This window comes from Clupea harengus, chromosome 12 (genome assembly GCF_900700415.2).
Source record: "Clupea harengus chromosome 12, Ch_v2.0.2, whole genome shotgun sequence".
Taxonomy (NCBI): domain Eukaryota; kingdom Metazoa; phylum Chordata; class Actinopteri; order Clupeiformes; family Clupeidae; genus Clupea; species Clupea harengus.
This window is the reverse complement of record NC_045163.1, coordinates 3,351,201-3,366,140: the sequence shown is the minus strand read 5'-3', so window position 1 is coordinate 3,366,140 and position 14,940 is coordinate 3,351,201. Positions and strand designations below refer to the sequence as shown.

The window sequence follows — 14,940 nt, the reverse complement described above, 5'->3', positions numbered from 1 at the left end:
AATTGTTTTGTTGCATTTGCTGCACGTCGCGATGTTTGAATATTTTTGTGCGAAATACAGCCACACTTTTGACCGTTTACCTCTCTGTATTTTCTCTGTTAAAAGGTTGATGGCTAGTTCTGTTTGTGCTTGCTCTGTGAAATGCTGCATGCTCTTCACTGTCATAAGACTGTTGCTATGAAAACACCAATGAGCGTGAGCGACACAGGACAAAGTTTACATTGGGAGCTGGGGCAGTTTTACATGTGCCCCGCGGCGCCTGCCTAGCAACCGTGTTCAATAGGCTCAGGCACCGAAATGAAGCACCGAAATCTGCGATGCATTTCGGTCCGGGTAGGTACCGGTTGTATTGGAACCGGTTCCATATTGGTACCGGTTCTCGGTACCCAACCCTAATGATAATAGGGTCATTAAACTGGCTTGCACCTGTGCTTCACTGACACCTGCGCCAAGGTTCCAAAGCTCCTCTTCTCTCTGTCACTCTCCATTCAACTGTATAACTAGGGATATTAAGAGACACCTTCCATACTCTACCTTTTCTCTCTCTATCTTTCTCTCTATTCCTCTCACTTTCTCTCTACTTTCTACTCTCTACTACTTTACTTTCTCTCACTCCATCTTTCTGTTTCACTCCATTTTCTCTCCTTTCAATATTTTCCCTCTTCACTCTCTTTATCTCATTATCCGTAGCCACTCCTTTTCACTCTTCTTTCCTTTCTTCTTTCAATTACTCTTTTCATCAATTCCTACTCTTTTTTCAACTTTTTTGTCAGCCTTCTTTGACTTTACAGTCCTCTATCCTCCCTCACAATCCATCTCTCTGCTTCACTCCATTTTCTCTTCTTTCATTACTTTCCCTCTTCACTCTCTCTTTATCTCATTATCCATAGCCACTCCTCTTCACTCTTCTTTCCTTTCTTCTTTCAATTACTCTGTCAATCAATTCCTACACTTTTTTAAACTTTCTTTGACTTTACAGTCCTCTATCCTCCCTTCCATTTCCCTTACTTCCTCCATGCCATGTCTATATCTTCCACTTTATCCATCGATCATTCTAACATCTTCCGCCAGTCCATTTTCTTTCCTATTTTCACTTATTCCCTCTCTCTGTAGAACCTCCATCCACTTGTTTTTTTTCTATCCCTCTCCAACTCCTCTTTCTTACACTCTATCTCTCTACTTCAGTCCATTTTCTCTCCTTATTTCAAAATTTTCCCTCTTCACTCTCTCTTTACTGTCTTTATCCATAGCTCTTGTTCACTCTTCTTTCCTTTCTTAACTTTTGCATTTCATGCACTGGTATTTCCTTTGGGAAATGCATATTCTAGTTATTATTCCTTTTACCGAACTTCTTCGTTCGAACTTTGTCACGTAGGTCTTGTAAAGGACACTTATGCTATGTATTAAAGAAAAACGTATACAAATTTTCCCATTGACATCATAATAGGGTCATTAAACTGGCTTGCACCTGTGCTTCACTGACACCTGCGCCAAGGTTCCAAGGCTCCTATTCTCTCTGTCCCTCTCCATTCAACTGTATAACTAGGAATATTAAGAGACACCTTCCATACTCTACTTTTTTTTCTCTCCATCTTTCTCTCTATCCCTCTCACTCTACTTTCTCTTACACTCCATCTCTCTGCTTCACTCCATTTTCTCTCCTTCTTTCAATATTTTCCCTCTTGACTCTCTCTTTACTGTCTTTATCCAGAGTCACTCTTCTTTCTTTCCTCCACTCTTCATTCCTTCTTCCACTCTTCTTTCCTTTCTTCTTTCCTTCTTCCACTCTTCTTTCCTTTCTTCACTCTTCTTTCTTTTCTTCTTTCCTTCTTCCACTCTCTTTTCCTTTCTTCTTTCCTTCTTTCACTCTTCTTTCCTTTTCCACTCTACTTTTACTCTTCTTTCCTTCTTTCACTCTTCTTTCTTTTCTTCTTCCTTTCTTAACTTTTGCATTTCATGCACTGGTATTTCCTTCAGGAAATGCATTTTCTAGTTCTATCTGCTATTCCAAGATTCATTTCACTTTGTCTTACATGGTAGTGGTCACCTGGCGCCCAACTTTAACCCTCACTACCACAAGTGTTATAAAGTAAGTTAAGTATTTGGGATTTCGGACTCTATAACATGCTGTATGCATTTTGTCAGTGACCGTCGCAGAGGAACGCGGCTATGTGTGCGTCCATCGGAAGTAGCCTAGATAATGATAATAATAATACAATCGGTTTGTTTAGCGCTTTTCATGGACCCCAAAGGCGCTTTAGAGAGCAAACATGTAAACAGATGATAGACAATATGGTGGGGAGGTGTTGTAGTAGAGAACCATGTGACACTATCTATCACCCTCATTTCGTAGCACCCTCGCTAAAACGCCAAGCTCCCCCATAGCACCTGCAGAAAAAAATGTCTGGCGCCGCCACTGGTTTCAGTAGGCAGTATGCGCTGTACAGGCGTGAAAACGAAGAAGAAGATTAGTCCGTACTCCGCTGCAGTATATGTCTATGGCAGCAGGTGGCAGCATGTATGAACAACATGGTTGCGACCATAGAACTATATATGTCTATGGTTGCGACTGTTCCACAACAGAAGCGTATTCTGATGGACGATGGCGACAGTAAGCGACAATAGCCGGGAAATACGGCGACGAAAAGCGTCAAAATTCCGCTTAAAAGTTTTGTTTGAAAATTCGGTTTTGTAGACAATACCAATCTAAATACAAATTTACATAGACCAAGATAAATATGTATCAATATGAATTTTAAAGGAGAATCTTGAAAATGTGCAACAGTGCTACAGTATTTCTAAAAGGACCTGTTGACATCTATACACAACTTACCACAAAGACTTACGGAGTGCCATTATTGTGTTCCCTATTTAAAAAAAATATTTATATGCAATATATACACAACATTACAGCACACACAATATTTATGTACACCCATGACAGCTGATGAACAAAGAGTAATTTGTAACGTCATTTGTAAGAAGACAAAAAAAGTAATGCTGAAAGAAAAAAAACTTTGTTGCCTACAAAAGCAAAGGGATCAACATATTTATACATCTATATATTTATATTTACATATTTATATTTATATCTATATTTATATCTATATTTATATCTATATATTTATATATTTCCTTAAAGTACTTGAAGTACTTTGAAGTTGATCAATAGGCAGTTATTGTAGGCCAATTATATGCATTGCATCATCAACCTTTGAACTCTCAGTGCCAGGCAGGTGGAATGACTCATGTAGATGTTTAGATGCACAGTTTGGGATTTGGTATTTGGAAGTTTTTTGGAAAAAGATTTTTTTTCAGCTGAACATCACTAGTAGGCTATTTGTATTTAAAAAGCTTTTGTCCATACGTTTATTGTACCTTTGTTAGCACATACAGTTTGATTAATGAGCATTTTATCCTCACCTTTCGTCCTTGTATAATTTAAAACGAATAAATACATTCCGACTTTTGTTTTGAAAAAATTACGATGGGTGGCCATTTTGAATTTGTCGGTATTGTCGCTGGCTACACGCTGCTGGTTTCTGGGAACAGGCTCCGACGGTGGCGTGTAGCAAGGCAGTCAGTGGAAACCAAATATTGGTGTACCACGTAATTACACACCAGAAACATCAGCGATGGCGGATGAGATTACAAAAAACGCCGACGAACTCTCTGTAGGTAAGTAAATGATAATATAAATGGTAAAATAACCATTGCGAGATACAGGTAAGCAGTGCATCGTCTTGCATCAGACCATTGATTCTGATGACCTGTCTCTTTAAGTTAGTCCACTATGGGCTTCCCTGTCTGTGAACGTATCCACATGTTGTTTAAACATTCTGAGCAATAACGTCACATTTTCTTTGTAACGTCCATGTTGTTTCCACATTTCGATTTAAAATCACATGAACACGTCGATGTCGGAATAGCGTTTTCACAACTCGGGAAATGGGACCATCCGAGGAGCACGTTGACTATTCTTTCACTACGGGGTGTGAATTTAGCATTGCGCACAATCAATGTGCCTGTCTTACAGCTTAGTAGTGTTCCTAGTGCTGAGTTCTTAAACATGGTATCTTCATATATGTCTGTTGTTGGTTGAATGGCCGGGTAGGCAGCCAGATTGAGTGAGTTTACACACATAGTTACACATAGCCACAGTTGTAGCTGTCAGCCTTCTTCATGTATACATTTTCATCAGGTTGTGTACTGTCAAGGCCAATGGAGACATTTTTGACAATTTGAGGAAATATGTTTCATTCTCATCAATCTGAGATGTGTGCTAATGCATGGCAAAAATACACCTCAAAAATGTAAAAATGTTTCCTTTACTCCTATCAAAATGAAACTTTACACAATGAAAGTACCCATGAAAAGTAAAAATGTTTGTATTACAAGTTTCTTTTTAAATGAATTTGAATGAGCGTCACACTTATTGAATATGTCCTAATTGCATAGGCAGAAACACCATACCCCTGGCAGGTACTACCAAGCCAGGCAGTTTTCAGGTTAGAGGCCAGTCTAAAAGCAGCCTCTCCCATTGGCAGTAGGATGATTGGACGAAGATTGGGCCGATGTATTTGTCATACATATGAATGGTGTTTCTGCCTATGGACATATTCAATAAGTGTGGAGCTCATGTTCATATTCAAATTGATTTCAAAAGAAACTTGTAATACAAACATTTTTACTTTTCATGGGTACTTTCATTGTGTAAAGTTTCATTTTGATAGGAGTAAAGGAAAACATTACATTTTTGAGGTGTATTTTTGCCATGCATTATTAGCACACATCTCACATTGATGAGAATTAAACATATTTCCTCAACTAGGATTTCTTAGGACTTTTAGTATGTTGTTCTGGACACCTCATAGAAATTATCTATGCTGAAAAAAATTGTTTTACAATTAGTCTGTCGTAAAATGCTATTTTGCCTGGACTACAGCCTAACCGTTAACATGAACCAGTGGGATTCCTACTAGATGACCAAGCTTCCTACTAACTACAAGAGGATATCCCAACTTGCTGGAGTGACTCACTTTTGCCTCTTGAGGTACAAAGTGGTACCAGAGGTGTCGAACCACAGCTAGGTGGTTAACTTGCTAACTTTAGTAAACATCTCAGCCTTAATTTTGCTTTTTTGCCATTGGGTCAGAACATATTATTATTTTTAGTTAATTTAAAAAAAAATACAGTGTGTAGGAATTAGGGGGATTGATTACCGGAAGTGGAATGTAGTTTTTGTAATTTATGTTTTCATTAGTGTGTAATCACCTGTGATTATGAATCGTTGTGTTTTTATTAGCTTAGAATGAGACCTTCATATCTACATAGGGAGCGGGACCTCTTCCACAGAGTCCCTCATGTTCCACCGCCATGTTTCTGCAGTAGCCCAGAATGAACAAACCATAACACTGGCTCTAGAGAGGGCATTTTTATGGAAACTGACAGTCACCGTAGGATGGGTGATGGAGGGGTTTTCAGTTGATTGCAATCTCCAACCTCTCCGCTAGATGTCACTAAATCCTACACAGTGTACCTTTTAATGTATATTTTAAACTAAAATGACTTACCATAAAGGAAGTAAATTGATCATACTCTTCAATTTAGGGATAGCCAGCTATCTTGGCATTAAATCATGCCGTCATAAACTCCCATTCACAGCGAGTTTTGATGGCAATAAGTCGTACACCACCAACAGCCCCATATGTTCTGGTTCTATGTTAGAGAAATCCTGCACAGTGTTAAGTTAAACTTATTTGCGTGTTGGTTTACAGAGAATCAGAGTAAGGGACCGCCACACGAAGCACTTGGTTTGATACAGTTGAGTTTACTGGTATAAGGATTGTACAAGATTCAGTCGGAATGAGGAGTTCTCACAATGAGCTCTGTCACCCACGGCTGAGAGAAGGCGTTCTAATTTTTAAATGTGAGAATAAGGGTTATAAGTCCAGTCTTCACTGATGGTACTTCCTGGGGGCCTCCAGGTATACGCCTCTCTGGGACTGCATGTTTTAGTCGTAATTTCTGGCCTGACAATTATGTTCTGTGAGTCTCCATCCTTCCTTCTTACAGATGGTCTCCCTATCTCGTCTGTGTCCTGCCCAGGCTGCCCTATGACCTTGGAATGTATGTCACTGGTCAGCCTAAACTTGAAGCATGTGCAGGCTTTGAATGTTATCTTTAGGCCCCTGTGTCTGAACACTGTGTTCCAACTGCCTTTAGTTATACTGGTTAAATAGGCATACATTGTTAATAGAAATAAGCTGTTAATAAATTTATACTAAACTGAATTTATCTTACAACAGCCAATTCCTTCAAAAGGCTAGGGTGAATGAACCTGTAGCACCATCTCTTGTTTCACCACTCTGTATATTTGTGAGAAATTCAGCCCATTTGTTAGAAAATCATACAAGTTAGGGGTGTGCACGGATATTGGAATATCCAGATAACTATATGCAGCATAACTATTCAAATACTAATATCCTGATTTGGTTAATATGTACATGCACAGACGCATTGGAAACATGCACTTCCAATAATTACACTGCTCATTTAATTATTATGGTTTTATTATTAATTTGTGGAGTGAGATGGCATCATGTACACACATGAAAGGGTTTACTGCTTTCCCAATACGTTTTCCATTTACTGTAGCCAAAGTCCATGAGGTGTGGAAGTAACAAAGATTAACTGATAAATGGAGGTATTGAAAATGCATGTGGATTGAAAAATAGAGGGGTAAAATGGAAGTGATATGAAAACAAGAGTGATAAATGATCAAGTGATTGTATGGTCGTTGTATGGTGAAAATAGAGCAATGCTTCATCATTTTCATTCATCGGTGAAATGAAAATTGCTTGCTGTAAATGATAAATGGCGGAAGTAACACAAATTGCTTGCTGTAAACAATAAATGTCAGTTAAGTTGATTTATGAAATAAACAAACAAACAATTTATCACTATTTTCACATAGATTTTTGCCCCTCTTTTTCAATTCAAGTGCATTTTCATCACCTCCATTTGATAAATTCATTTTTGTTACTTCCAACCTTGAAGCTATTTACCTTAAATGATACATTTAATTTTGTGTTGTAAATGATGAATGAAAATGATGAAACATTGCTCTGTCATCATACAGCGACTGATCAGCTTTATCAGCTTTAAATTAATCAAATCAGTTGATAATTGATCACTCTTGTTTTCATATCACATCCATTTTACCCCTCTATTTTTCAATTCGCATACATTTTCATCTTTTTATTTGTATTACTTCCACCCCTCATACCATATAGGGCGTAGTCATTGATTAGTTAGTCCATACTCCGCAGCAATAGGGGGCGGCATGTATGTACAACTTGGTTGCGACTGCCCACAACTTTATAGTAGAGTAATCTGGTAGACCGTGCAGTCAGACAATCTCTGGTCGAGTAAAGCAAGGTAGACAGCTGGTGGAAACCATATTTTTGGTGTATCACGCAATTTCACACCAGACATACTAGCTGAAACACCAACGATGGCGGATGAGATTTCGAAAAATGCCGACAAACTCTCTGTAGGTAAGTAAATGATAATAGTAATGTTAAAATAACCCTTGCGAGGAAGATGTAAGCGATGCATCATGTTGCATCAGATCATTGATCCTCCTTAGCAGATGGACATCCTAACGGTAGAACAAATTGCTAAAACAAAATCATCTATTAACCGTATGTCCTTTTAAGTCACTGTCCTTTACATTTCCAATTAAATCGTTGAACTCGCCGTTGAATATTGTAGTTTCAGTTTCTGTACGAGCATACAGGGGATAGCTATGGCTAATGGTGCATTAATGTGTTGTCGGGACAATTATTTACTACAACTATATACTTACAGCTGTGTGTTTCAGTACAAAGGCGAATTACGTCTCTCCTTGGATACACGGGACCGTGACAGACTCGCAAACGGAACACCATGAACACTCTAAACATATGGCACTATTTGTTTTTGTTGCGGTTAATAGATGCCAAATGAATCAAAATGTGCTCTGAAGTGGACAATTCCGTGTCCGTCCTCAAGATGATGCTGTAAAATCAGTGTAAACTGAAACCTCCATGTGCATGTCTGAAAATGATCAACTCATCAGTTCTTTTTTGTTTGTTTTCTCTTCTCCCAGGGGAGCTCTACGTGTCTGCTAAGCAAGGCAATGATGAGGCCGGGGATGGAACAGAAAAGAAGCCATTCAAAACACCACTGAAGGTAACATCAGGGCCTACAGTTTTGCCTTGTTAGGTATTTGTGAAACCATATGCTGGCCATGCCTGCATAACACAAAAGCATTTTAACATAGGTTTTTGTCAAATCACAGCTAGTCCTGTGATCCGATGCAAGTAAATGTCAGGGGAGACAACTAACGGGAATTCTGGCTATGAGTGGTCAGAGCTAATGCAGGCCAACAAGGCTAGGTTTCCTTCTAAAACCTGTCCATGGGCCACAGGTATCAACGGAGCCTAAGCTGGACACTGTGCTACGCATGAAACCGTATTTATGAAAAGATACTTGCCGGGAAACCGTGTACCTCCTCTGCGCATGGTCTCGAGGTGTTGTACGCATAATATTTGTAATTTGCAGATTGGCGACACCAAGACAAACTAATGGTGATGCGAGTAGGTCCATGTATCAATCATTGTATTCCTCGTATATATATATTTTTTTTTAGCATATTACTGTTAATTTAACTTTGAACACAGACGGGTCTTGCATGGCAGCTGATTATAATAAACCCCTAGCCCACGTAGCAAGAGAATTTAAAGTTCATCCATAGGCATGCCTTCTGTGGGGAAGATTGACATGCTAATCTGACCAATTTAAGGTGCATCTTGAACCATATTATACATAATTGTGGGGGTGGACGTTAAAAGTGTTCATGTGCACATGATATCACGCTGACTCACTCTCAGATTTATGAAGAGAATGTGTGTACATTGGGTTTGATAAACGTAAAACTTCTACACAAATTGTGATACATTTGGCCCCACAAGTTTGAAAAAAAGAATCTGAACGACCTGTTTGACTCTGAACGACCGTTTTAGCTCTTATTAGCCACCTAATCAGTACTTACTGGTTTTGGTTTCTGGTCAATGATTTTTATCTGCCAAGTAGTCCACGATTCTGACTTTTTGACTGCTTTACTGTTTATATCATGTCGGCAACCATATTTAACATCTGTTCCAGGCTTTATCGTTTGCTGGGAAGGAGCCATTTCCAACCATTTATGTGGATTCACAAAAGGAGGGAGAGGTCAGTAGAATTTTCTGGCTACTAATAGTGGTTGGATAGAGTGATGTTGTCACACTGCATTCACGTCCTGTTGTGGTGTTTGACATGAGTTTGGGTAATATATTAATTTGATTGAGCTTAGGATAAGTACATAAACCTGAGTATATGAGAGTTGATTAGTCTGCCTGTTTGTGCTCTACTAGAGATGGGCAGTGATTTCCAAAACCCAAATGAAAAACACGAAGAAGATGTGGCAGAAGGAACAGGTGAAGAGTGATGCCAAAGACAAGAAAGAGGTAAGTTGCAACTAATGGAGGGATTTTTGGTTCAAATTTTCCACTGAACTCAAAGTAGGCAAATACCAAAAGGTTTTTACAGTTATCTGATATCACTAGAACTAGAAGACAACTAGTCACACAAACCAGTCAATCCAGTGTCTAACTGGATGTCTAACTGGATGTCTGTCTAACAACCACCCACATCACTACTCAGCGGCGACTTCTCTAAACATGGTCTGCTGCCATCTTGTAGAGAAGATGTGAGAATGTCCTGAATCTAGTTTGGCTTATCTTATCAGACGGCTAGAGAACATAAGAAACCAGGCATCCACAATCAGGCTACGTCCTAAATTTAGGTGGTGTTCCATTGACATCAACAGTTAAATCACTTGATGAATTAAGACAAATATTTCTAAACTCTTACAGTATAGTTGAGTAGGATGCCTACCTCTGGTCTTTTTTTTTCTCTCTGCTCCTGTTTATATTACTTTTGTTGTGAAATCCGCCTCAGCCTGAGGTAGCCTACTTGTGATGCATTTAGTACAAGTCAGTGGTTTGTTGCAGTGTGCCATTAAAGTGTTCTGTTATTGCCAGGCAGAAGATGCAGAGAGACGAGAGAAGAATCTTGAAGAGGCAAAGAAGGTGGTCATTGAGCAGGACACAAGTTTACCAGAGCCGAAAACGGTAGGTCGAAGAATTTTACGACCCCCTCAAGCCCTGTCATGTTCAGCTCATATTGGTTGCCTCTGGTGAAGGTATAGCAAGTGTGTTTTTCAGCTTGTCCTATTCACAAGGTACTTCAAAGAAGCCCTAAAGGTAAAACTGGTCAAATTACATGTGAGCTATAGGTTTTCATTTTATTGTCTCCATAGGTTAAAATCCGCAATTTGGAACCACTCCGAGGGCAGCGGGTGAAGGTGTTTGGCTGGGTGCACCGACTGCGTAGGCAGGGTAAGAACCACATACTACTGTTTTTTTTTTTTTTTAACATTTATACAAAAATATATCAGTAATTGTTTATTAATAATGATTTTACTTGTATGTATTTATGTATGTGTGTGCATTTAATTTACACTTTTTATAGCAAAGTTCTTTAATTCTTACTTTAGGAAAGAATTTGCTGTTCATTGTGTTAAGAGATGGAACGGGGTTCCTGCAGTGTGTGCTCACAGATGCACTGGTATGAATACAACTCTAAACTAAACAATGAAAATGAAGTATATCTATTCTGGTCATTGACTGCATTTAATACCAAGCTGTTGTTAAGCTGATGTAGGTCATAGATCTGTATAGAAATTATGAGTTGCCTGAATCGCTTCTGTGTTTGTTAGTTTTTTTGTTTGTTTGTTTTTGCTTATCCATTTTCCTGCCTCTCCTTCCTCTGCTCCATCTAATGTAAAAGACTCCAGTGTCCCGTAGTAGCCACCAGGCAGATAGTAAACCACTTTAGCCACCTAATTGACAAATAAATGCAGTCTGAAAGTAATATACATTACAGCTCAATTGTAACCCTAATATTTCATACATACCAATAACTCGTCTTCCTGCAGTGTCAGTGTTACAACGGCCTGGTCCTGTCAACTGAGAGTACGGTTGCCCTGTATGGTACTGTGCAGCCCGTCCCTGAAGGGAAGCAGGTAAGTTATCTGTCTATAATGTGGACTTGTGTGTAATGACCTCACATGATGGTAGTTTAGGAATATATAGTGTCTAATCTACCTTTAGACCATTTGTATTTAAACTGTGACATGACTTGATGCCAGACAGTTATACTGTGCTTTTAAAAAATGTCATTTGTCATTTCGTGCTTTTGTAATTACTACTTAATGTGATGGCTTACAAACCAAAAAAAGCTTTGTGCTAATTCTTACTTACTCAATATATTCATCATTGCAAACACGTCTTTCTCTGGACACTGAAACAATCATAGGCTCCTGGAGGCCATGAGCTCCACTGTGACTTCTGGGAGCTGATAGGTCTAGCCCCAGCAGGGGGCGCTGATAACCTGCTGAACGAGGAGTCTGACGTGGACGTGCAGCTCAACAACCGGCACATGATGATCCGTGGTGAGAACGTGTCCAAGATCCTGCGGGTTCGCTCCATTGTCACACAATGCTTCCGGGACCACTACTTCAGCCATGGATACTATGAGGCAAGGACACCTCTTATTACTTGTGTCAGTGTATGTCCGTCTAAATTCCTAAACGGGAAAGCCCGAGGAAGCTTTTCTCTACCAGTAGTGTTCCTGAAAAACCAGCACTCTTAAGTAATCGATGGGAGTCTTGAGCGCAACGGTAAATGAATAACCTGCTGCTTCTCTCCTCCAGATCACTCCCCCCACTCTGGTGCAGACCCAGGTAGAGGGCGGATCCACACTGTTCTCCCTGAACTACTTTGGGGAGGATGCATTCCTGACCCAGTCCTCTCAGCTCTATCTGGAGACCTGCATCCCCGCTCTGGGGGACACCTTCTGTATCGCCCAGTCCTACCGTGCCGAGCAGTCCCGCACACGCCGACACCTGGCTGAGTGAGTGAGAGCTGCCTCTCATGTCCCTCATTGGGCTTCAGTTCCATGGACAAACAGAACTTCTTGAACTGCCTGAGTTGTTCAGAAATTGAACAACTATTATGTAGCGCCCCCTAGCTGTCCTGGCTATTGTATTGCAGTGCGCTGCCTGAATTCTTAAACTGTTTCTTATAGGTAATTAATGCTAGGTTAAAGTAAACATGTATCACTATTATTTAATCTGGTAATATTTACACAGTTAAATAGCCTAATACCAATTCAATCAATTAAGATTAAGCTTCAAACACTGTGTCTCTCCTTATGCACACCTTGAGTTACTTTTAGTTTAAAATGTAACCTAATAAATGATGTCTATCAGGACTCAGAAATGGTACCATTGTGAACACACAAGGGGAGTAACTGAGGCCTGCTTTCAACCTTTAGGGTGCCTTAGAGATTCTAAGATCCTTTTGTTGTGGTCATGTCGCAGGTATAGCCACATTGAGGCTGAGTGTCCCTTCATAAACTTTGAAGACTTGCTGAGCCGCCTGGAGGACCTGGTGTGTGATGTGGTGGATCGTGTCCTCAAGTCTGAAGCTGCTCAGCTGCTCTATGATGTCAATCCAGTATGTGTTGAACCTGATCTATTCAATTAGTTAAGACCGGGGTCTAGGTTACGAAAGTTCTAGTTCTCAGTTCTAGTTTTGAGGAACCCAAAAAAAATACATTTGTCATTTTGAAGTTGTCAAGTGGTTACAATCATTGGGAACCTCGGGAATGGAGCCCTGTCTCCATATTTGCGTACAGTATGACTTAGTGTCTGTTCACAGCAGCTAAGCTCTACCATATAGTCGCTGTGAGGCTTTCAGCTTTGTGGTGTAGTTTGGTATGCATGTATAGCTAAATGTTTTCCAAAACCACATCAGCGGGTCTATATGACACAGGCCTTTACTGTCTGGGTGTGTACAGTAGAGGGGTATAATTCTATTCTGAAAACTTTCCCGACAGGATTTCAAACCCCCCAAGCGGCCGTTCAAGAGGATGAACTACACAGAGGCCATTGAGTGGCTGAGAGAGCATGATGTCAAGAAAGACGACGGAACCTACTATGAATTTGGAGAGGTAGGAATGTTACTGTGGTAAAGCATACTAAAATGTGTTTTTTTTTTTTTGTTGTTTTTTTTTTTTAGATGGAGGCCAGGATCTTGGGTGCCATGTAGATAAAACCAACATCCAAAATAGTCAAATGTGAATTGTAAACTGCGTTTTAAGTATTGCTCTTCAGATACCTTCATCACCTTGTGCAATACATGTGTACATTGGCTCAGCTCATGTGTTCTAGGCACAGCTCTGTTTATATCTGTAGTGATTTGCATTACCAGCTGATTAATGGAATATACCCTGTCTTAGGACATCCCTGAAGCCCCAGAGAGGCTGATGACTGACAGCATCGGCGAGACTATTCTGCTGTGTCGCTTTCCTGCAGAGATCAAGTCTTTCTACATGCAGCGATGCCCAGAGGACCGCCGTCTCACTGAGTCGGTCAGTCCACAATTAGCTCAGTCACCTCAGGTTCAGATGAGGGCACTTGATGTGCTTCATGTTTTGTTTGTACATTAGGGTTTGGTCCATATTCTTATTACCATATACTAAGTAATTGGCCAGATGTTTCTGACACATTTTAATCTGGCATTTGTTTTAGGGTCCAGTTTTGGAGTGACGCATACTAGAGTTAACTGCAACAAAGTTCACTTATTCTTCATGCATTGACATTATATAGGCATACGGTATTTCCAGCATAGTGTTTCAGAAAGAGTATTGAAGATTTAGTTCATCAATGGAAGAATCTCATGATCGGTCTGAGGAACAATTTGTGCCAGTTTAAATGTTTGGGAAATGGTTTTGGTTGAAGAGTCGTATGCTTTGCAGGTTGATGTGCTGATGCCTAATGTTGGGGAGATTGTTGGAGGGTCGATGCGTATCTGGGACTCTGAGGAGCTGCTGGAAGGCTACAAGAGAGAGGGCATTGAGCCATCTCCCTACTACTGGTACACTGATCAGGTACGCATTGTGAAGGGCCACAAAACCTGTTCCTTATTGTGTTGTCAGGAGTTATGAGTTGTATACAAAAAGTGTTTGTTCTCAAACCTGCTGAAACAACAGGGTTGTACTTGAAGAGGTTGGGCTATTGCAACACAGTGGACGCCCCATCAAGTTAACAGACAAATATGAAAGTAAACATTAAAACCTAAGTGATTTTATTTAATATATAGGCAAGTTATATTGTAGATTGGCCATCTGTTATTTGTTTAATTTGTTAGAATTGCTTGTTTGCGTTATAATGGCATGCATGTTTTATTCTTGTGCGAATTTGACCTGTTTTTGGCAACAGTTGGCACTACACATTGGCATAGCTACATAGTGAAACTTGCAGAAAAAAGTATCCATGCCAAGCCTGATGATCTTGAAATGTTTTTTTTTTTTTTTTCAGAGGAAATTTGGAACATGCCCTCATGGTGGGTATGGTTTGGGCCTGGAGCGTTTCCTGACCTGGCTTCTGAATCGCCATCACATTCGGGATGTCTGTCTATACCCCCGCTTCATCCAGAGGTGTCGGCCTTGAAAAGCCTCCACAGACAATCTGGGAAGCCCAGCAAACAAGCCACCACAGAAAGCCACAATCTTCTGCTGCACTGCAATGTTCTTACCTAATTTAAGATACAAAATATTTAACCCCTGCCTACCAACACCCAATTCACATCTGTTAGCCATGTAATGGCACACATTCTGCTAGCATTTGTTCTACTTGTTCTGGAGAGATGGTGTTCTGAGCCATGATGTATCTACACGCTGACACAATAAACATGGAATTTAACATGCAGTTGTCTTCATATAAGTGCG

At 40.0% G+C, this 14,940-nt stretch overlaps 1 protein-coding gene across 2 annotated transcripts; it reads left to right on the top strand.

Moving 5' to 3' along the window:
• The first annotated feature begins 3,523 nt into the window (after positions 1 to 3,523).
• nars1 (asparaginyl-tRNA synthetase 1) lies at positions 3,524 to 14,920 on the top strand. Of its 2 annotated transcripts, none has more exons than XM_012820315.3 (15): positions 3,524 to 3,678; positions 8,153 to 8,235; positions 9,211 to 9,276; positions 9,459 to 9,551; positions 10,128 to 10,217; positions 10,406 to 10,484; positions 10,643 to 10,713; positions 11,084 to 11,170; positions 11,464 to 11,685; positions 11,861 to 12,060; positions 12,530 to 12,665; positions 13,048 to 13,161; positions 13,450 to 13,581; positions 13,969 to 14,100; positions 14,531 to 14,920. In XM_012820315.3, exons 1-15 carry the CDS (start codon positions 3,636 to 3,638, stop codon positions 14,660 to 14,662), a joined length of 1,680 nt encoding a protein of 559 aa, XP_012675769.2. In that variant the 5' UTR covers positions 3,524 to 3,635; the 3' UTR covers positions 14,663 to 14,920. The 2 variants fall into 2 exon arrangements, with proteins under 2 accessions (XP_012675769.2, XP_012675770.2); XM_012820316.3 differs by lacking the exon at positions 3,524 to 3,678 and adding an exon at positions 7,307 to 7,559.
• Positions 14,921 to 14,940: the final 20 nt, after the last annotated feature.